The 23,936-nt window shown below is 37.0% G+C and overlaps 1 protein-coding gene and 1 pseudogene across 3 annotated transcripts; both read left to right on the top strand.

The window, feature by feature from the left end:
- Positions 1-1,290: 1,290 nt before the first annotated feature.
- On the top strand, positions 1,291-18,373 carry LOC142619519 (hyoscyamine 6-dioxygenase-like). Of its 3 annotated transcripts, none has more exons than XM_075792643.1 (4): positions 1,291-1,637; positions 1,796-2,046; positions 2,152-2,470; positions 18,002-18,373. In XM_075792643.1, the coding sequence occupies exons 1-4, from the start codon at positions 1,443-1,445 to the stop codon at positions 18,206-18,208; spliced, it is 972 nt and encodes a 323-aa protein (XP_075648758.1). In that variant the 5' UTR covers positions 1,291-1,442; the 3' UTR covers positions 18,209-18,373. The 3 variants fall into 3 exon arrangements, with proteins under 3 accessions (XP_075648758.1, XP_075648757.1, XP_075648759.1); XM_075792642.1 differs by lacking the exon at positions 18,002-18,373 and adding an exon at positions 8,109-8,594; XM_075792644.1 differs by lacking the exon at positions 18,002-18,373 and adding an exon at positions 5,671-5,805.
- A 3,299-nt stretch (positions 18,374-21,672) lies between these two features.
- Positions 21,673-22,991, top strand: LOC142620615 (hyoscyamine 6-dioxygenase-like; annotated as a pseudogene).
- Positions 22,992-23,936: the final 945 nt, after the last annotated feature.

Raw genomic sequence — 23,936 nt, 5'->3', positions numbered from 1 at the left:
AACTGTCAGGATAGACTGTATTTTTTGTCCTGTAGTGCTCTAGTTGTCGTGACCCTTCAGGTCCCTGCATGCTTCACACGTGTGCCACTTTAGCGACTTGCCAGTCGCGAGACTCATTTGAGTGCACACATCTTGATTTTCTTCGCACTCTCTAACACACAACCCTAACATAATTCCCACCTAAATACAAGGTATTTAATTGCTAAAATACAAACAAATTTGGCACGGAATAAGCAAACACATGATTGGATAAAATCAACCGTACAAGTACTCAAATATTTTTGATTTATTTAGATAGGGGTCTTGGGATTTGGTGGTGAGAATGAAGTGGTTGAGGAAATGTTCAGTTTTAGAAATAAAGTCTACGTTTTATCTAGATTTTTTTTTTTTGGAAAATGTATCTAGATGTTTTTTTTAATATTAAATTTATATTATGGTATAGAGTCCTATAAATTTCTAATAACTATGCAATTCCTATATCATATACATAAATTAATAAAGAAAACTCATTCAATAGTTGAAAAGAACTTCTAGGACAAGGAAAAATTATAAAATATGAATGAAGAAAATTAAGTTTCAAAGCATTCAACAATATTATGGAATACATTATAAGAAAATGAGTATTATATACGTGTCTCAAAAACTTAGAAACTATTTTTAAAAGAAATTACCAGGCATTCACGCAACAAGACGTTATCTAGTTAGAGTAATTATAGGTTTACATTACTAGCAAAATGCAAGCTAAGAAGTTTCCAAATAGTTAAGTCAATCTAAGTTATTTACACGATTACTAAGCTGAAAGCTTTAATTATAACCGGTCTTTTTTTTTTTTTCCCTGCTTCACGCGTTTTAGAGGAGACATTTTTCACTGTTTAACGTACTGTTCCGCAGATTTGGACTTTTGCGTGAACAGTGCATCCTACACTGTTTATGGGACCCATAAATATCACTTTTCAGCAACTTTTTTATTAAAAATAGGTCTCACGGTACTATTCACACATTTAAAAATTATTTTGCTACAGTATTTTCAATTTTTAGTAATAAGTTTTATCCAAATAGACCTAAATATCATATAATTTGTGACAAGTTAATAGTATTATAATACAAATTTAACTCCAAAAAAAAAAAAAAAAAATTCCCAGTGTGCCTACTAAGTAATATGGTTCAGTAATTTTAAAAGGTAACATATTATGGATTGGCAAAACTAACTAAAGGCAAATAATGATTCAGTATTATAATACATACTAAAAAGTATTTTAAGAGGCCATGTGCAGGGTGCCATTCCCACTTGTCGAGGTGCTATACGACAGAGGAGGAAAATTTAATGTTATCTTTCTTCAACAACTTTTGGATGCTTTCAAAGGATTTGTATAAGTTGTTTGTGGCCGAAACTCTCTTCACACCAGAAATTCCTTTTTCCTTATAGATCTGTGTTGCAAGTCATGGAGCACCTTGTTTCAGGTTGGTGCAATGATCGATCCTTGCCAGAATCATATATACTCCCACCGGAAAAAAGACCAGGGAAGCTCACTGTTCCTCTAGCCAACAATATTCCAGTGATTGATCTTGGGGGTCATGATCAAACAGATCTAATTCAACAAATTTTTGAAGCTAGCCAAGAGTTTGGATTCTTTCAGGTTCCAACCACATCTTTTCTTTCTATTATTTTATCAGACAATGATTTATTCCTACCAGATGCTTGGCATCAAACATGATCACAATATGAACCACTTTTGGCAAACTTTTTTCATATTTTTTAAGTTTGTGTTGCGCTATGTTTTGTACCACCTAATAGGTGATCAACCATGGAGTCCCTAGCAACTTAATGGATGAGGCCATGAGTGTTTTTAAGGAGTTTCATGCATTATCTGGTGAGGACAAGGCAATCGAAACTTCAAAGGACCCCAATAAGAGCTGCTACATCTACACAAGCAGTCCAAATTATGCAACTGAGAAGTTTCACCTCTGGAGGGATGGATTGATGCATCATTGTAATCCTCTAGAGAAATACATCCAATTTTGGCCTGAAAAACCACCTAGATATCGGTAATTTCTCATAGTCATAGACATGTAAATTTGTTCTTTCATGTAGTGATTTGACATACATAAGAAAAAAATGAAAATTATTATGTTTCATGAAACCTTTTTCAGAGAAGTTGTTGGGCCATATACAGCTGAAGTAAGGAAATTGGGCTTTAGAATTTTGGAGTTCATTTCCCAAGGCTTGGGAATCAGCCCCGATCATTTTAGCAGTGGACTAAGTGAAAATCAAACACTGTTAGTCAATCACTATCCGCCGTGCCCAGATCCAAGTTTAACCTTGGGAGTGGGAAAACATAGAGACCCTGGTGGCATTAATATTCTTCTTCAAAGTGATGTATATGGGCTTCAAGTCTTCAAGGATGAGGAATGGGTTGGTGTTGAACCTATTCCTTACGCTTTTGTGGTTAACATAGGTTATCTGCTCCAGGTACATACATCTTCACAAGCTCTTAGTATAATATCCTTGCTAATTTTTAACTGCAAGTGGAAACTAGCAGATAGTCCATTTGATTTGTGCTACTTCACAGTAATGATTTGAATTATGAAGGCGTTATGTAAATAATTTTTGGGTCTTACATTGGGTGTGTAATAATTAAGCCAATCTAAGTTATTTACCCGATTGTGTAATAATTAAAAATGTAATCAGTACCCAAATTGTAACGCTTCTTTCTTTTTTTGAAATTACATCCCACAACGTGATTGACCATTAAAATTAACAATCTTGTGCAAGTACATAGACCATTAAAATATATTTCATTACTTGGCGTAGACTTGGGCCTCCCACCTCCCATGCAATGGAAACCTCAAATGAACCCATGCTAGGCCCAAAACGTAAAAGTCAGGTTCTGGATACTTAGAGCGCCATTTTCACTCAGAAAAAACACAGGACATTAGAGGAAGGAGCAAAAGCTTTGGGGAAACTCATGGCTGACAACCTGGGATCGGCAGTGGCTGCTGATCCCAGGTTGTCTGCTAAGCAGCACTGTCAGGAACAATGAGTCTTTTAAGTTGGAACTGTCGAGGGCTTGGGAACCCCCGAACAGTTAAAGCTCTTAAGAGAGCAATGCAGCACAAAGATCCCATTTGTGTCTTCCTGATGGAGACAAAGCTCAAAACTGAACAGCTAAATAACTTGAAACAAGATTGGGTTTACAATCAAGGCCTCGTAATCTCCAGTGATGGCCTCAGTGCCGGTCTTGCCCTCTTGTGGAAACCGGGAACTCAGGTACACGTCCAAAATTTCTCCCATTGGTTTATTGATGCCCATATAGTTTGTGACAGTACAGGTACAAAGTGGAGGCTCACCGGTTTTTACGGCCACCCCGAAACATGCAAACATGAGGAAACGTGGTCTTTGCTTGAATCTCTGAGACATTCCATAAACCTCCCTTGGCTTTGCCTTGGTGATTATAATGAAATTGTCAGTCGCACGGAAAAGAGTGGGGGCTCCCTACGCCCTACCCGACAGATGGATCGTTTTCGCTCTGTCATTCATACATGCGGCTTCACCGACCTGGGCTTTATAGGCTCTCCATTCACCTGATCTCGGACCCACCCTATTGAAGGCCAAATCCACATCCGCCTTGACCGGGCACTTGCCACAACTTCATGGAAAGCTCTCTTTTAGGATGCCACCGTACACCACATCCCCATGTCCACGAGTGACCATTCCATGCTAGCAATACACTTGCAACCCCATAGACATCATCCACACAAACGAACCGAACGTCCATTTCGCTTTGAAGCAATGTGGCTAAGGGATCCTCGGTGTGCCGAAGTCATCCAGGAAGCTTGGAGTGAGGGCCTATACAAAACTGTAGGTGTACCTATCACCAACTGCCTTGACAGTTGCAAAGCACGGCTAGCTCATTGGAACAAAATAGAATTTGGCCACGTAAGAAGGCAAATCACTTGGTTGGAAAAGGAACTACAAGTCCTTGAGCATAACCTACAACGCAACTTTGAGCAGATACGAAGTGTCCGTAAATCACTTAACTCTTGGCTTGACGCCGAGAACACCATGTGGCACCAACAAGCAAAGCAAATGTGGATCACTAATGGAGATCGCAACATAGCTTTTTTCCACCAAAAAGCCTCAAATCGCAAGCAAAGAAATACCATCCGCAGACTCACGGATGATACTGGCGTGTGGCAAGAAGAAGACCAGATTGTGGAGGACATAATATTAGATTATTTTTCTAATATATTCAAAACAAACGGGCTCACTGACACATCTGTAGTTATCGATGCCATTCAGCCAGTGGTCACTGACACCATGAACAAATTTTTATGTCAACCTTTCCAAGTAGATGAGGTCCATAGAGCACTCAAGCAAATGCACCCAAAAAAATCACTAGGTCCAGACGGTATGCCACCACTTTTCTATCAACATTTTTGGTCTCTATCAGGTGACTGTGTTACAAAAGTTGTACTTGACTTTCTAAATTTGGGCATCATTCCCCCAAAGTTTAATGAAACTCATATTGTCTTAATTAGGGGTGTCCACGGGTCAGTCCGGGTCGGGTTTGTGCCCAACCCGAGACCGACCCGATAGAATCGGGTTGAACAAACACTGACCCGCCGTCGACCGGCGAGGGAGTCAGATCAGTGCGGTCGGTTTTGCACCAGAAGCACGGTCGATTCGGTCGGAACCGTCCATGGTGAAAAATCCTGCCATAATTGTTGATTTCAGGCGAAAAAACGTCAAATCCGGCGGAGACTCACCGGATCTGGTGAGATCTCACTAGATTTGGACAAAATATCACTCGATCTACTTGATAAGTCACCGAAATATGAAAATCTGGTGCCAAAATCTGAAAATTTGAAGTCGGGATCTGGAAATTTGAGGCCGGAATCTGGAAAATACCGTCGGAATCTGGAAAATACCACCGGAATCTGGAAAATACCGCCGGAATCTGGAAATAATTGCCGGAATCTGGAATTTTTTTCTAGAAATACCTAGTACATCGGTCGGATCGGGTTTTTTCGGGTTCTGGAGAGGAAAACCGAGACCGATCCGCCGCCGTCGATTTTTGGAACAACAGACCCGTCGCCGACCGGTGACTTGATTGGGTCGGACGGTTTTCGGGTCAGATCCGGTCGGATTCTTCGGGTGGGTCGGATCTCCGGATTGGATGGACAGCCCTAGTCTTAATTCCAAAAAAAAAAAAAATCCCACTAAAATAACACAGTACAAGCCTATAAGCTTGAGCAATGTCATCTCTAGACTAGCTTTTAAGGTCATTGCCAATAAACTAAAACGTTTCCTCCCAAAAATTATCAATGAACATCAAAGTGCCTTTATGTCTGAACGCCTCATAACTAATAATACTCTAGTTGCTTTTAAGACCATGCATTATCTAAATCAAAAGAGAACTGGTAAAAATGGGGAGATGGCCTTGAAGCTTGATATGAGTAAAGCTTTTGACAAAGTAGAATGGGGCTTTCTTAGAGATGTAATGATGAAAATGGGTTTTGATGGTAGATGGGTAAACTTTATGATGCAATGTGTTACTTCTGTTACTTACTCAATCAAATTGAATGGCAGACCCCGTGGACATATTGTCCCATCTAGGTGCTTGAGATAAGGAGACCCCGTCTCCCATTTCCTCTTTTTATTTTGTGCAGAAGGACTCTCATCTCTTCTCCAACAAGCCACTTCAACTGGCTCACTTCATGGAATAGCAGCTTGCCCACAAGGTCCACGGATCTCACACCTTTTTCTTGCAGATGACAGCATTATTTTCTGCCAAGGTACACGGGAGGAGTGCACCCATCTTGAGCAAGTCTTGGACACATGTGAGACTGCTTTTGACCAAAAAATAAACTGGGACAAAACTGCTTTGTTCTTCAGCCACAATACCACAACGGCCATTCAGGAGGACATAAAACAATGCTTGGGAGCTGAGATCATAAAACAACATGAGACTTACCTGGGACTACCTTCTTTGGTGGGTAGATCAAAGAAGAACACCTTTCGTGCACTAAAAGAGAGACTTGATAACAAGTTGTCTGGCTGGAAAGAGAAAATGTTCTCACAAGCAGGGAAAGAAGTGCTCATTAAAGTGGTGGCCAAAGCAATCCCAACCTATACTATGAGTGTCTTTAAGCTTCTGGATACACTTTGTGATGAAATGACTAGCATGATACGTGCCTTTTGGTGGGGACAATCCAACGGAAAAAATAAAATGGCATGGTTATCTTGGGACAAAGTCTGTACTCCTAAAGAAATGGGTGGATTGGGCTTTCGTAATCTCAAATCCTTCAACTTGGCACTCCTAGCCAAACAAGGATGGCGACTACAAAACAACATCCAATCTTTGGTGTCCCGTGTCCTAAAAGCCCGATACTTTCCACACTCTGATTTTCTCCAAGCTGAGTTAGGCCTCAAGCCATCCTTTGCATGGAGTAGCCTCATAGCTGCACAGCGTGTGGTTAGAGAAGGTTGCAGATGGCAGATAGGTAACGGTGACTCTGCCCAGATTTGGCATGACAGGTGGCTCCCTCAACCATCCTCTTTTCGCCCCACAACACCACCAAATACCTTGCCTGGAGATGCACGGGTCAGTTCACTATTGGATGAATATACAGGCGAATGGAAGAGTGACTTGGTCAAGCAGATTTTCATGCAAGACGACGCCGACGTGATCCTCAGCATGCCACACAGTTATGGTCAAGCCGCTGACAGATTGGTATGGGCTTACACTCCGAGGGGCACCTTCACTGTTCGTGGTGCCTACAGGATAGCTCTCTCATTATCCAATCTTACCCATGTGGCAAGGACTTCAAATGACCAGTCTCAACACTTGTTTTGGCACACACTTTGGAGTCTCAACGTCCTACCAAAACTCAAAATATTTGCATGGAGAGCTTGTTGCAATATACTCCCTACCAAAGTCAATCTCTGTCACCGTGGAGTTATAGAGGAGGCCACATGCGAAGCTTGCCAACTTGGAGAGGAAACTAGCGGACATATGTTTTGGGAGTGCACCAAGGCTCGTGATACATGGACAACCATGGGTTTTCCTTTAGACACTAGAGACGTAAGATTCATAGAGTACGTGGACCTTCTTTGGCACCTTATTTTCATTCAGCATGCAGGTAAGGATATGCTTGAATTGTTTATTATGATTTCATGGTGCATGTGGCATGATAGGAACAAAGCTCGGCTTAGCTCTCCTAGAATGTCCAGTCATGACATCATATTGAAAGCTAGAACAATCCTATCTGATTTCCACCATGCCAACTTTCGGTACTCCCATCCCAATGCTGCAAAAGAAGTCAGGTGGACCCTCCCTATGTTTCCATGCTACAAAGTCGATTTGGATGCTGTTGTCTTCCAGAGCACAAAGTTGGTTGGTCTTGGGGTCATTGTACGTGACCACATGGATGATATGCTTGCTGCTTTGAGCACGCAACTTCAGCTGCCACTGGGTCCACTTGAAGCCGAGGCCAAAGCAATGGACGTGGCCATCTCTTTTGCAAAGGATATTGGCTTACAAGAGGTCACTTTCAAGTCAGATTGTTCAGTTCTTATTGGAGCTCTATCAGACACATCAAAAGTACCCATTAGTATTGAAAATATCGTCTTAGGTATCCATAACAAGCTACAGCACTTCAGGCAACACCAAATGCTGCACGTCAAGCGACAAGGAAACTTACCAGCTCACCACTTGGCACACCACGCAAAAGGACTTGATAACTTTGTAACTTGGATTGAGGAAACTCCATCTTTTATTGAATCTGCAGTGATTCAAGATGCTTTGTTATTTTCTCATTATTAATAAAAATTCACGTATTTCTCATAAAAAAAAAATTCAAAACGATGTAATGTGCACGTTATTATTAATTTTAACAGTCAAACAAGCTATTGGATGCAATTTACAAAGTTTGTTACAATTAGTGTAGTGACTGCAAGTTTTCATAGTTTATTGTGCAAACTGCAAAGTGCAATTATCCCATAGTTTAGGGTGTTTTTTTGTTTGCAATTAACTAGTTTTTTTTAAGGTTTTTTTTTTTTTTTATTAAAATTATTGTTCTTGGAATTGTGTTGCATTGAGTTGTAGATTATCAGCAATGGGAAGCTGAAAGGTGCTGAACATCGAGTGGTGACTAATTCAAATGTAGCTCGAACAACTGCTTCCTTATTTATTAATCCATCAAGTGAAACACTTGTAGAACCAGCAAAGGCTTTGATTGATACAAGCAACCCTGCGTTCTATAAGTCCCTAACATACAAAGACTTTCTTAGCAAGTACATAGCTGCTTCCTCTGACTCTAAAGCATTAGAAGAGGTTTTAAGTACTACTCTTTGATTGGTGGTTTAAGAAAAAAGCTATTGTACTTTATCAATAAATGTATGACCATTGATATCAAACTAGCAAATTAACATTAGTTGGTTAATATGATTGATCAATTACACGAGTCTAAAGTTAAGTGGATAGTCATGATGATTGTTACTGTCAACTGTCGTTTGGAATTGGATAATACCACATTGCACTAATAATGTGATTATTGTCATCATTGTTTTAATTAATAAAATTTTCGTGTCATGAACACCTATTGAATATAAGATCTTGAATGCATTGTAATATATTATGAATTGGCGAACTAAATATAGGCAAATAATGTTCGTATGTATATCGTAATTGCACATTTCCTTGTATTTGAGTCTCAATTTCAATTGTAAATTGCATAACGTCATTGAGGATCATATTCAGATGAAAAGACTTCAAAGTTGCTACAGAAGGAATTTTGTTGGAGCAATATTTAATATATCAAGCGAGATTTCAAGAAAAGTTGTTGTAATTCAAAATTCAATTATACAAAAAAGTTCGTCTGAAACTCACCTAAAACTCAATCGAGCGAGTTTGCCAAGGAATTTTAAAATTAGTTTTCCCAAATTATTTTTGTAGCCAACCAATCCTCAATTGGGTATTGGGTTTGAGTTTTGGTTCAGGTATTGGGTTTTGTTTGGGTTTGAATTCAAGGTTGTGGTGCATTTAGGTTGCTCGATGGTTGTGGGTGGTTGAGAAGGAGACAGAGTAAGAGAAACAAAGAGAAAGAGAGAGATGTGAGATATATATATATATATATATATATATATATATATATATATATATATATATATATATATATTGTTAGAACATATGTGGTTCATTTGTTAAGAACATATGTCATTCTTTTATGTGGCTAATCCTTTGACAAAACGTACTTTACTTGTATTTGGGTAGATTTAGGATGTGTTTAATACTCAAAGAACAAATTGTTCAAGTTTAGTATTAAAGCCATGAAAATTGGACCAAGAAACAAGTGAAGAAAATGTGTTTTCTAAAGCTAGACACCTGCTGGACAGCTGCTCGATAAATAGCTATCTATCGAGGTTTAATAAGACTCAACAGATGCTGTCTATCGAGGTATCTATTGAGGTTACAAAAATCAGAATTTTTAGATCTGATTTTTGGGTCAGGCTTTTGTATTTGTGTAGGGTTTTTTTTTCTCACTACTCTAGACATATATAAGGCTTATTTTAGAGGCCGTCACATAAGAGAATACAAGGAGAACATATGCAAAAGGTAACCAAAGCCTCATTCTCTCTAAAGGAAGTTACTGCATCTTTGCGCCTTAGAGTTTTGTAATCAAGTGCTTCTTGATCTTTATTGTTAATGAAATGAAGAACTTTGCAACCAACATCTTTTTCTCTAGTTGGTAATTGAAGTCGCGTATTGGGATCTGTGTAATTGGTTAGTCACGTATTGGGATTCGTGCATCAAAGGCTAGAGTTTATATATTGAAGAATTTAGAGGTTCTGAAGCGGTAGAAGGTTTCTACTGTGAGTTTATCTACAGGGATTGTAGAGTCTAGGGACAAAGGTTTTGTACTAAATCTAAAACTTCTCTTTATTATAGTGAATTGCTTTTCGGGAAGGTTTCCCCCCAGTCTTTTTTATTGTGAAACTGGTTGGTTTCATTGGTTTTTCTAAGTCATCATATCTTGTCTTATTTATTTTTTCACTGCACTTAGTTTTAACATGATATTGATATTTGTTTGTTTTAACAAGTTTTATGCATAATAAATTTAATTAACAACTTGGGTTTAAAACTTGTTAATTCTATCAACCGGAGTTTAAATTTCCCAACATATACATATATATATATATATATATATATATATATATATATATTATTTTAATGTGTTGTATGTAAAAATAAATACTAAGATGTTGAGTGTATTGTAAAGAGGGATAGTATAATAGATAAGATTTATTAGCTAGATGGTAAAATAGAACAATTTTTACAATTCTGGATGCTAATGCTCTTACTGTAGCTAAGTTGCAAAATTTTTTAGAAATAGCATCTGAGATAATGCTTCTTTTTGTTAGTTTGATGGTAAAAAATAGCAATTTGGGGGTTTTATAACCAAGGAAGTCAATATCGTACCGGAAGCTGTACCGGTTTGGCCAGTGGTACGATATATTTCGGGTACCGGTCAATACTGGTGTACTGTTTCAGGTTTACCGTTATTTTATATTACACACACACACACACACACACACACACAATCTCTAAAACTATATTTACAAGATTATCCACTATTCTTTTGCCCCAAGAAGCATAGAAATTACAACATAAATGACCAACTTTGCTGAGCCAATTCATCATTAGAGAAAAGTTATAGATACACAACAAGTATAAATTGGTCTCATTTTTCTTTAGTAGAATTAAATAAACATAATGCTGAAATTGCATTTCATAATGAACCTGTAAAATTGTCTCTCCAAGTGTTAGGACATATGTGTTTCACTTGTTTAGAACATATGTCATTCATTATTTATGTAATTGGCTAATCCTTTATCAAAACGCACTTTACTTGTAATTGGGTAAAATTAGGATGAGTTTTATACTTCAAGAAATTGTGTTTCAAGATCAAGTGTTGAAGTCATCAAATTTGTTCAAGAAACAAGCTTAAAAGTGTTCTTTATTAAAGCTCGACAGCTGCCTCGACATCTGCATCTATCGAGCTTTAAGAAGCTGTTTTGGCCCCGAGGCTCGACAGCTGCTCGACAACACCTTGACACCTTTAGCTGTCGAGATTTAAGAAAAACAAATTCTAAGTTCTGTTTTGATTCCAATCCGTGGATGTGTCTTTGGGCCTTCTTTTCTCCTAACTCTAGATATATAAAAGGATTATTTGAAGGGCTATCAAAGTATGGCAAGCTGCACAAGCATTAAGAAATCCTTATTCATGCTAATTGTAACTTAAGAAAAACTTCTTGCCCTAGTTCATCTCTCTTGTGAAGAAGTTGTTGTGTCTTTGCACCGTAGGGTTTTGTAACCAAGCATCTTCTTGATCTTCATCGTGTGGATGAATTGAAGAACTTTGCAGCGAACAATCTTCTCTAGTTGGTGATTGAAGTCGCGTATTAAGATCCGCGCAATTGGTTAGTCACGTACTTGGGAGCCGTGCATCAAAAGGAGAAATTGTCACTACAAAACAAGTCCAATTAGTTATTTAGGTAAGGGTTCAACTGTAGGTTAGTAAGGTATTTGGGATTCCTTTACTTGTAACCGCTTGTTGTGATAATAGTGAAATTTCGGGAGTGGTGACCTTAAAATCACCCGGTGGAGTTTTTGCCGTGTAGGTTTTCCCCATTCATAAACAAATCACCGTGTTATTTAATTTCCGCTGCATACTTAGTTTAATTAGTGATTTGTTTGTACTACCACGCATTTTGCATGTTAATTTGATTAATTAATAACTTGGCTAATTAATCAACTTAATTCATCACAAGAGGTCAATACGTTTTTGGCCTATCACCAAGGAAAGAAACAACCCCCCTTATAACAAATGAAAGTAAACCAAAATTAATTTTTTAAAAAAAACACAGAAATAAATTTCAGAGTATAGAAACTAAAAACAAAAAAAAAACAAAACTAAAAAAGAAAATAAATAAATTCTATGTTTTGCATCAAGAAATTCTGAAGAATGACATGATGGAACAATTGCAAGATACTCGTATAAAAATGTCAATTTCTAAAACCTTATGCAAAACTTATATCATACAATGGCAAAGATTTTGAAATTAAATTAAGGCAAAATTTTAACTGAGAGTGAGAAGCCGAGACCCAAGATAGAGAATGAGAAGCCGAGACATAGCAGAGTGAGAAGCCGAGACAGAGCAGAGTGAGAGACAGAGAAGCCAAGAGATGAGAGACACAGAGCAACTGAAAGAGAGCGTGAGAGAAAGAAAGAGGGCTATGTGGCTTGGACTTAGGGTTAGAATTGGGTTTAGCACAATTACCATATTGCCCTTGAAAATTTGTCAAAATTACAACAGCAAAAAAAATTGGCTTGGAGTGTTTCAGCCCAGTACGGCCAGTACACGTCCGATATGGCTGGATTTCGCCGATACGGCCGGTACACATCCGATACAGTTGGTATATTTTTCAATATAAAACAGAAGGGTACTTGTACCAGTGCACTGGCCGATATGGTATTTACCGATCGGTACGGTACGGTATCTGTTTCACTGTTTACAACCCTTAATGCTAATACTCATACCTTACATGACCTTAAAAGGGTATAGCATTTGGTATTGGGTCTTTGAATGGTGGTCTATAGGGTTCTTGGTAATGATACCTATCTTCCTCCTTGTGGATCAAAACTCGCCCTTGCATTTTCTTAGACATTCTAATCATAGCCATTTTTGGCATTCTCATGAAAGCCAAATCTTTGACCCTATTTTCATGAACATTATTATGCAAGTTTGGTGTCCTAGGTATTTCAAGGTACCTCCATTTGAGGTTGTTCCATTCCAGGTTGCTTCATTCTGCTCAACTCTAGGTTGTTCAATTTTGGGTTGTTCAACCCCAGGTTGCTTTGTCTGAATTTGCTCAACTCTAGGCTTAGTCAACTTCAGAATAGCCTAATGGCCTTTGCTACCCCCAAATTTTTACCAATCTCGCCTTCATGCATTCTGGAGTTTGTGTTTGCAATTATTGCCATTGGAAGTACGTCTTCAAAGGTTGGCACTTGCGAAACCCAACCTTGAATTCAAACCCAAACAAAACCCAATACCTGAACAATAGACAAGTGTTAATTAATCTCATTTGAGTTTTGGTTCAGGTATTGGGTTTTGTTAATCTCATTTGGTTAGAGAAGTGGAAAAGTAGGAGAATAAAAAATTGTGAGAGAATGGAAAAATTGGAAGATAGAAAAGATTTTATCTTCTCTCCTTTTGTTTGGTTGGGAGTGGAAAAGTGAAGGGATGGAAAAAATCAGTTTAAATAAATTTACTCATATACCTTTGTTAAAGAATGATGCCAAATTAAAAATGTGACAAATAACCACACAAAAAAGAGCAATCACCCAAATTTTTTTTATAAAAATAGAGAACATGTTCCAAAAAAAATCACATCTAGTAAAAATAAAAATAAACTATCATGCCCAAGCCCTAAAAAAAAAAAAAAAAAAAAAAGAGGCAATGTTAATGCCCAAGAAAAAAAAAAGTGACAACTAGCAACATGATTGCCCAAAGAAAAAAGGGCAACCTTGCTACCCAAGGAAGAGAGAAGAAAGAAAAAAAAAATGCAACTTAAATTGAGGGTATTTGTGTAAAGTGCATCTTTCAGCACTTTTCCCTTCTCATTCCTCCTAATTTGGGAGGATAAAAAAAGGTGGGCCTAGAGGGAAAATTTCCCCCCTATTTTCTGTCTCTCTTGTATTCTCTCCTCAACCATTTTCCACCCTATTTTCCTTTTCGTCTTTTCTATTCTCCCTATTTTTACCCCAACCAAACACACGCTAAGACATTGAGTAAATTAACAAAATTACAAACCAATTAATCATAGACCAATGTTGCAATTTATTTTCAAATATGGGTAAATTTGTCTATTTAATCATTTCCTCTCCTCTCAATCTCAATTTTAAAAACATCCAAACAAGGTGGAGGGTAATCATTTCACTCTACTCTTCTCCCCACTACTCTCCTCTCCTCTACTCTCCTCCCTCTCTAAACTTCCAAACAGGCCATAAGACAGATTGCAAATAGATTAATTGATGCCTAACTTGTTTAAAACAAACTAATTTGAAAGTTCACAGTAAAAAGGTCAAAGCCTAAGCTATTAGGCTGACACCGAAGAAATCAAGATCAAATGAGATTAACACTTGCGAAACACTTACAACCATAAATTTTTTTATGTTAGAAAGATTGGGCCAGTTAAAACTTAAAACCCAAATAAAGTGTGGCCAATAGTGGATGCAGTCTAATCTATAACCAAAAGTTTTTTCCTTGCTAAAGAGTAATATCTCTTAAATACGCACTTTTTGGTTGTCTATATAAGGGGACATCGGCTCATTTATAGGCACTCTAGACTTTTTTAAGACCAATAGACAAGTGATCTCTCGCTCTCTCTCACTCATCAATTTTGTTCGAGTATTTAGGTTATGGATATTGCGTGTTTTGTTCTTGTAACTGTAAAGTTGTGATTTACAACTATGTTTTATGTTGGCTTTATTCTATGACAAAAAGTGTTATAATTGCTTTAATTTTGTTCCTTGTATTTTGTGGGATTTTATTGTATTGGGTATAGTATTAAGTTGGTAAAGAATCAAGCTTGATATGAAGAATCAGTGCATTTTCGCGATTGGCTCGCAAGTAACTCACGAGAAGAGTATCCCGCGAAAAGAGCACGTGAAAAGCACATATTGGGAGTTGAAGAGTCGTGCCAGCTTGGAGGATTTTGCAAGTGTCTCGTGGGTAAGGCCTTCTCGCGAGATACCTGCGAAACTCTCTGCCTAGAGGATTTTCAAGTGTGACTTTCTTACTCTTCACCCACACTATATATACTCTCATTACTCACAAATGTGTAAGGAGGCCAATTCAAAAAGAAAAACCCTAGATAGGTTTTCTACAACACCCACACCCATCTTTTAGAGAGAGAGAGCTACTAATCCTTAGTGAGAAATCATCCTAGCCTCTCCTCCTTCCTTCTCCCATTGTCATACCTTGAGAGGAGATTTGTACTCAAACACAACCCACACCCTTTCAGAGTGTAGAGAGTGTTTTAGAACTTGGGAAACTTTGGGGATTTGCCAAAAGAAACCGGTGAGACTTGGCGGATGCAATCGGACGTATTGCGGGATTCAAAAAACTAGAAAAGACATGACTCCGTGAAGTTCGTTGGTAGCAGGAGTTTAGAAGGCTCAAGTACGTTGGGTAGACAGGCTTGGAGGGTCTTTTGTTATCTATGTACTCCAACTTTATTATCTAGTGGATCGATTACCGCTTGGAGGGAGGCGGAGAGGTTTTTCTTTGAGTTTTTCGGTTTCCTCTTCAATAACACATCGGCGTGTTATCTTGTGTTTGCATCCTTCTTCCCATACTCTTGTGCTTTACTTTTATTGTTTGTTGTTCATGTTTATGCACTAGAGTAGTATCGGTTGTTTGCGCTTCATTTACTCTTGTTTCCACACTTCGATTAAGTTAAAGTAAAATCAACTGAGCTGTAATTTTTTAATTTGGAGTCTAAACAGCTCTTGTGTTTTTAACCCAAATCCGAGCTTTCAGTAACAAACACCACCGTATCAGTAATTGTAAAACACTTGAGAGATTCTATTTGTTAGAATTTTTGTTTAAAATGATTTTAAGGAGGTTAGAAAATAGAGAGAAAATTTGAGAGAAAGTATTATAGAGGGTGTTTGGTTGGAAGGAAGAGAGAAAAAAAATGTGGTGGAGTCCGAATGTTTTCTCCTCAGGCCTACCAAAATGTTTTCTCGCTAAAATGAAGAGAAAACTAGGGGAAGAAGCTCAATTTTTTTTAAGCTGACAAAAATGCACATATGCACTTGCATATGGGTTTCATATTTTTTTTTTCCTTTCTTTTCTTTTGATTTTTGTTTCATCTAGATCCAATTGCATATCCCTTTTTTTGTTTCGCTTTTTTTCCCCTTTATTCAATTTTTTTCTACTTCTTTGTTTTGTTTTGGTTTTTTCTTGTACTTCTCTTTTTTTTTTTTTTTTTTGTGCTCATCTTTCTTTGACTTGTACTATTTTTTAAAAATAAAGTTAGTGTTTATACACAATATTTTTAATAAAAAAATGTGTTACTTTTTTGTATATAATGGTGACATAATTGTAAATTTATACCGATTTTATTTTCCATCTTCTAATTTTTCTTCTCAACCAAAAAAATAAGATTTCTATCTCTCCACTTTTCCATCCTCCCAACCAAACATAAATGAGATTAAACAAAATCTCTTCTATCCTCCCACTTTTCTATCATCTCCCCATTTTTTATCCTTCCACTTTTCTACTCCTCCAACTAAACGGACCCTAAGAGGTTATCTCCTAAATAACTATATTACAATTATCTCAATAATTTCTCCCGATTATTCATGGTGGTCTTCTATTGGAATCGAGCCTCTTATTTATATTTGAAACTTTTCCATGTGTTGCTATATCATGGGGCTTAAGACACTTGTTGAATTGATAACAGATGCTCTTAACTTCTTGTAATTGTTAATAATTAGTGTTGAAATTCCGAGAGAATTTGGTAAATAGCTTGCAATTTTCAAAATCTAATGATTTTTTCTCTTTTAAATGAACACCATTAAATTTGTAAAGTTGTGATTTACAACTATGTTTTATGTTGGCTTTATTCCATGACAAAAAGCGTTGTATTTGCTTTAATTTGTTTCCTTGTATTTTTATGGGATTTTATTGTAATGGGTTTAGTATTAAGTTAGTGAAAAATCAAGCTTGAAATGAAGAATCAGTGCATTTTCGTGATTGGATTGCGAGTAGCCCGCGAGAAGAGTATCCCACGAAAAGGGCACCTCAGAAGCACATGCTAGAAGCTGAAGAGTCATGTCAACCTGGAGAATTTCGCGACTGTCTCGCGGGTAAGGCCTTCCCGCAAGACACCTACGAAACTCTCTGCTTGGAGGATTTTTAAGTGTGACTTTATTACCTTTTACCCACACTATATATACCCTCATTACCTACAAATGTGTAAGGAGACCATTTCAGAGAGAAAAACCCTAGATAGATTTTCAACAACACACACACTCATCTTTTAGAGAGAAAGCTACTAATCCTTAGTGAAAAATCATCCTAGTCTCTTCTCCTTCCCTCTCCCATTGTCATACCTTGAGAGAAGATTCGTACCCAAACACAACCCACACCCTTTCAAAGTGTAGAGAGTGTTTTGGAGCTTCGGAGTTTTGGGGATTTGCCAAAAGAAGCCAATGAGGCTTGGCAGATGCAATCGGGCGTATTGCAGGATCCGAAAAGTTAAAGAAGACATGACTCCGAAAGTTCGTTGGTAGCAAGAGCTTGGAGGGCTCAAGTACATTGGATAGACTAGACTTGGAGGGTCTTTTGTTATTCGTGTACTCCAAATTTATTCTCTAGTGGATCGATTATCACTTGGAGGGCGACGGAGAGGTTTTTCGCCGAGTTCTTCGGTTTCCTCTTCAATAACACATCGGCATGCTATCTTGTGTCTGCATCATTCTTCCCTTACTCTTGTGCTTTACTTTTATTGTTTGTTGTTCATGTTTATACACTAGAGTAGTATCGGTTGTTTGCGCTTCATTTACTCTTGTTTCCGCACTTAAATAAATTAGAGTAAAAGCAATCTAGCCGTAATCTTTTAATTTGGGGTCTAAACAAGCTCTTGTGTTTTAACACAAATCCGAGCTTTCAAAATTCAATTAATAATAAATAAATAAAAATACAATGATTTCACGTACCCAAGATGTAGAATCACCCAAAAACTTGCGGATTTGTGTAGAATGCTTCTCTCTCTCTCTCTCAAGTTTTCGTAGTTTATTTTGCAAACTGTAAAGTGCACTTATCCCATAGTTTAGGGTATTTGTTTGTGCAATTAACTAGTTTTTTTAAAACAAAAGGTTTTTTAAATTATTGTTCTTGGAATTGTGTTGCATTGAGTTGTAGATTATCAGCAATGGGAAGCTGAAAAGTGTTGAACATCGAGTGGTGACAAATTCAAATGTAGCTCGGATAGCTGCTTCCTTCATCATTATTCCATCAGATAAAACACTTGTAGAACCAGCAAAAGCTTTGGTTGATGCAAGCAACCCTTGCCATACAAAGGCTTTCTTAGCAAATACAAAGCTACTTCCCATGGCTCTCAAGCATTAGAGGAGGCTTTAAGTACTACTCTTTGATTAATGGTTTGAGAAAAAAGTTATTGTACTTTATGACCATTGATATCAAACTAGCAAACATTACTTGGTTAATATGGTTGGTCAATTACACGATCAAGCCTAAAGTTAAGTGGATCATCATGATAACTGTCACTGTCAACTATCGTTTGGAATTGGATAATACTACATTGCACTAATAATATGATTAATTTTTAATCATTGTTTTTTAATAAAAATTTTAATGTCATGAACACCGGAGAAAATGGGCATTTGTCCCTTTTACCAAAACTTTTCAACAAAATGCCTCATATCTTAAACTAATTAGGAAAATGCCCCTGTTTTGAAATTCAATTTTCCAAAAATCGAGTTTCAATTTAAAATTAAATTTTTGGACAATCGAGTTATAGCAAACTGAAAATGTTTTTTTTTTTTTAAATTATGGAACTCGAGTTCCTTGAAAAAATTCAAGTGGAACTCGAGTTCCAAAAAAAAAAAATCCTAAGTTCACGTTCGCTATAATCTGATGTTCCAAAAATCGAGTTTTACATTTGGAACTTAATTTTTAGACAATTGAGTTTCAAAATATGGACATTTCTTTAATTAATTTCAGACATGAGACATTTTGTTAGAAAATTATCGAGAAAGGGGTAAAAGCCCATTTTGGCCCATGAACGCCTATTAAATATAAGATCTTGAATGCATTGTAATATATTATGAATTAGCAAACTAAATATAGGCAAATGATGGTTGTATATATTTTAATTGCACATTTCCATGTATTTGAGTTTCAATTTTAATTGTAAATTGCATAACATCATTGAGGATCATATTCAGGCGAAAGACTTCAAAGTGCTACAATAGGAATTTCATTGGAGCAAGATCCAATGTGTTAAGCGAGATTTCAAGAAAAGTTGTCATAATTCAAAATTCATTTATAAAAAAACAGTTTGCCTGAAACTCACTCAAAACTCATTTGATCGAGCAAGTTGGCCTAGGAAATTTCAAAATTAAACACTCTTGATCAACCCTAAGTGTAGAGGATTGTTGTTGAAAACACGAAGGCAATCACAAATTTTCAAGTAGCCTTAGAGTATTTGAGAGATCAGATTTGCAGTAAGTGATTAATTTGTGTTATTGGATTGCTGAAAAGAGAAATAACTAGTGTAGTTTATTGCTAGTAGAAGCAGGAAGTTCGGATACAAGAAAAATTACTCATACTGAAGGTTTTGTAAGTTATTTTGTATTTCAACTATATTCTTAGTGGAGTTGGTGAATTAGGTGCAGCCCTGAAGACTTTTTACTACTTTACGACTTGCAGCGTTAGTTGTGTGAGCTGTGGTGTGATTGCTTGATTAGGAGATCAAGCGCATCTTCAATTGGTATCAAATTAAGGTACACCTTGTTTGAATTGCTTTTCCTTGTTTGATCCTTGACCAAGAGCGACTCTACTCGTTAATCAGTGTAGTCATGTGACCAACCTGACTTGAATTTAAGATAGGTTATTGACCACCCTAAAAAAATATGCAGCTTGCAGCATTGATAATGAGATTATCATGCAACAATTTTTAAAATATGAAAACTCATAAAAGGAAATTGTAAAATTTGATATATTTGCATTTTTTTTCCTCAATATATAAAGTTCTCTTTTTATTAGACTTTGAATAGTTTAAGTTTCTTCGTGATGTTTACCAAAAACATTTTTTACTGAGATGATTTTCAATGTAGGGAGAGGGTAGGGGTATGAATTTTTTTAGCTAAAATTTTTAAATAATAAAATGAGAATTTTTTTCAAGAGGCCAAGGTACCATTCTGTCCACTCTCACTTGTTGAGGTGCTGTACGGCTATATGACCAAGGAGGAATGCTTTACGGAAACCTTGTGATGCCTTCATTGCACCAGACATTCCTTTTTCCTTACAGATTTGAGTTGTTAGTGTATATTAGCCCATGTAATAGGTCCAAGCCCAATCCTTCTAGTCTAGGGTTTAGCCTACTATATATACACATGTTATGGTTCATTATAACATAAGATTTGTTCTATACTCTAATATATTATTGATGTAGCCCTTTAGGGTTTCCTCCGTAGATACAAGCCGTTAGGCTGAACCACGTAACCCTTGTGTGTTATTGTGTTCTATACTTTATGCTTCTGCTTCCGCAACCACACTAGCATATTCAGCATGGTGTATCAATGCTAATATTTAACATGGTATTAGAGCCAAACTTCATTCTTGGCCTCTAGCAAAGTCTCTTTGTATCAAACTTGCTCCCATCACCTTCCACAGATCTGCCACAGCCTCCCTCGAGCCACATCTCACTATTGCCTAGTTGTCGTCGACATCCTCCAACAACCACCGCGATCTCGATATTTTCAACAAGTCGTGTCTATCATTCTCAAACTTGTGTCTTTCAAGCCTTCTTTAATTGAAACCATCTCCACAAGCCTCGTCCTCGGCATCCCGTGAGAAAAACCCAAGAATTCGATGGCAAGAATCAATGCCACGTGCAGCCAATATGTTTTGTGGCCAATTCACTTGCCTCTCCAAGTCTCATGCGCATCTCATCCGATAGCCATATGCACCATTTAGACAAGTTCTCCATCGCTCGATCTTCAAAACTTGGAAATCCGGCAACCATCCACCTTGTCACACACTTTCATGCACTTGCCGTATATTCCACGCGCCGCCTGAGTTATTCATGTGCTGTCACGTGCCAGGATAATGATTCTGACGTCATCATCAGCCTGCTTACATCAGCCACCATGTCGGCATCCAACCATTTGCTTACGTCATTTTGATGACATCATTGCCACTGACTCAGTTGACCACTGCTTGTTGACTTTAACTTTTAACCAAAGGTGAAATTTTTCAATATGGCCTATCTTGCTCGGTTATTCGTGTAGATTCTAATTTTGGACTCCTTTTCTTCATTTGAAACTCCAAAATCACTGAATTGGCTCATTTCTCATCCTTTTTTGGGTCCTTCCTACGCACAAAAACTCGCAAACCATACTTCATCTTGACATTGTCTTCACCGATCTTTTTTAGGCCTTCAATGTTGGCATTCTCCAGCTATAGTAGCTTTTCTTGGTCATTGATGCAGCCCTTGTTCGGTATTTTTCAGATGTCATCTTTCTATGTGCATGTCTCCATAGTGCCCAATCCTTCTAGCCACTTTCAAGGTCAAGGCATTTTTGTGGCTTCTTCAAGTCATTTTTTTTAAGGGATCTTTCTAAGCTTATCCTACCTCGAGCTTCCACATTGAGTGTGAGAGGGGGTGTTAAAGTATTTTAGCCCAATGTAATAGGCCAAAGCCCAATCCTTCTAGTCTAGGGTTTAGCCTACTATATATATACACAGATTATGGTTTATTATAGCATAGGATTTGTACTATACTTTAATATATTATTGATGTAGCTCTTTAAGGTTTCCTTTATGGGTGTAGGTCATTAGGCTGAACCATGAAACCCTCATGTGTTATTGTATTCTATATTTTATGCTCCTACTTCCGCAACCATGCTAGCATATTCAAAATGGTGTATCAATGCTAATATTTAACATGAGTTGTAAGTCAAGGAGCACCTTGTTTCAAGTTGGTGCAATGATCGATCCTAGCCAGAATCGTATATACTCCCACCAGAAAATAGACCAAGGAAGCACACTATTCCTCTAGGCAACAATATTCCAGTGGTTGATCTATAATTCAACACATTTTGGAATCTTGCCAAGAGTTTGGATTCTTTCAGGTTTTAACCACGTCTTTTCTTCTATTATTTTATTAGACAATAATTTATTCCTAATCGACGCTTGGCATCAAACATGATCACTTGAAGAACTTTAGGGCAACTTTTTTTATATGCTACACACATTTGTTATGCTGTGATTTGTGCTATCTAACAGGTGATCAACCATGGAGTCCCAAGCAGCTTAATGGATGAGGCCATGAGTGTTTTTAAGGAGTTTTCATGCATTATCTGCCAATACAAGGCAATCGAAACTTCAAAGGACACCAAAAAGACCTGCTACATCTATACAAGCGCAATCATAATTTTGCAAATGAAAAGTTTCACTTTTGGGGGGATGGATTATTACACCATTGTCATCCTCTACAGAAATACATCCAATTTTGGCCCAAAAAACCAATTATGTTTCATGAAACCTTTTCTAGAGAAGTTGTTCAACCATATACAGCTAAATTAAGGAAATTGGAATTTAGTATTGTTAAATTACCAATTGTCCCAAAAGCTTAAACTGTTAGGAAATTGTGAGTTTAATCATTTAACCATAATTCTAACACTCCCCCTCACTTGTGGGCATAAACATTCCCTTAGTAAGTGGGGGCCCAATAAGTGGGAATTTAACTTTTTAAATGGGAGGTAGAGTGAAAACAGGGATTAAACTCAAGATCTCCTACTTTGATACCATGTTAAATTACCAATTTTCCTAAAAGTTTAAACTATTAGAAAATGATGAGTTGAATCACTTAACTATAATTCTAATAAGTATTTTGGAGTTCATTTCCCAAGGCTTGGAAATCAGCCCCGGTCATTTTGGCAGTGGACTTGGAGAAAATCAAACACTGTAGATCAATCACTATCCATCATGCCCAGACCCAAGTTTAACATTGGGATTTGGCAAATATAGAGACCCTAGCATCATGAATATTCTTCTTCAAAGTGATATATATGGGCTTCAAGATGAGGAATGGATTGATGTTGAACCTATTCCTTACGCTTTTGTGGTTTTAAAAATAATTTTGGTTCTGTGTTGGAGGTTGTAAAATTGTGATTTACAACTATTTTGTGTTGGCTTTAATTCCGTGCCAAATTTTATTGTAATTTTGCTCAATCTTTGTACCCTGTATTTATTGTGGGATTAATTTGTAAGGGTTGTGTGATAGAGAGAGAGAGTGTGCGAAGACTCAAGCATTTGAAGCCAGAAAAGTTTTTGCGGGTAACTCGCGACTAAGTATCCTGCGAAGTGATGCATGTGTCTTGCACATGATTGGAATGCAAAAAGTCATGACAAATGGTGACAGCTGGTTTTCGCGAGTGTTTTTTACCGAATTCTTCGATTTCTTCTTCGATAACACATCAGAGTGTTATCTTGTGTTTGCATCTCTCTTCCCTACTCTTTTATCTTGTCTAAACAGCTCTTATGTTTTTAATACAAATCTGAGCTTTCACAGGTACATATATCTTCACAGTATACTGGCATCTAAACAGGCGCTCATGCACGTGCTCAGAGACTCTTCTATTTTTTTGGTGAAGGTTAATATTTTGCATTCATTATAATTTGGGATTACTGTATTTTTCAATCACAAAAAAAAAAAAAAAAAAAAAACCTAAGGTGTGATAAGTATTATGCGTTTATAGATGAAATAATTTTTTCATCACACCCCTAGGTATTTTATGAATGGAAAATATAGTAATCTCAAATTATAATAAATGTAAATTATTAACATTTATCCAAAAAATAGAAGAGTCTCTAAGCATGCCCATGAACTCATGTTCAAAGGCTACTTTTTTATATATAATTTTTATTTTGAGAATCTAATTTATATGTAGATAAAGTAATTAGAAGAGTGATCTTATTGTTTAGGCAATATTTTAATGGGAGTTGAAAGCGTGCATGTGGTGCATGTGGTCACATGACCACCCTGACCTAAAATATATATATATATATATATATATCAGGGTGATCTCGTGACCACCTACATGCCTTC

Source organism: Castanea sativa, chromosome 12 (genome assembly GCF_040712315.1).
Source record: "Castanea sativa cultivar Marrone di Chiusa Pesio chromosome 12, ASM4071231v1".
Taxonomy (NCBI): Eukaryota; Viridiplantae; Streptophyta; class Magnoliopsida; order Fagales; family Fagaceae; genus Castanea; species Castanea sativa.
Note: the sequence above shows the minus strand (reverse complement) of the source record. Positions and strands in the feature narration are given on the sequence as shown.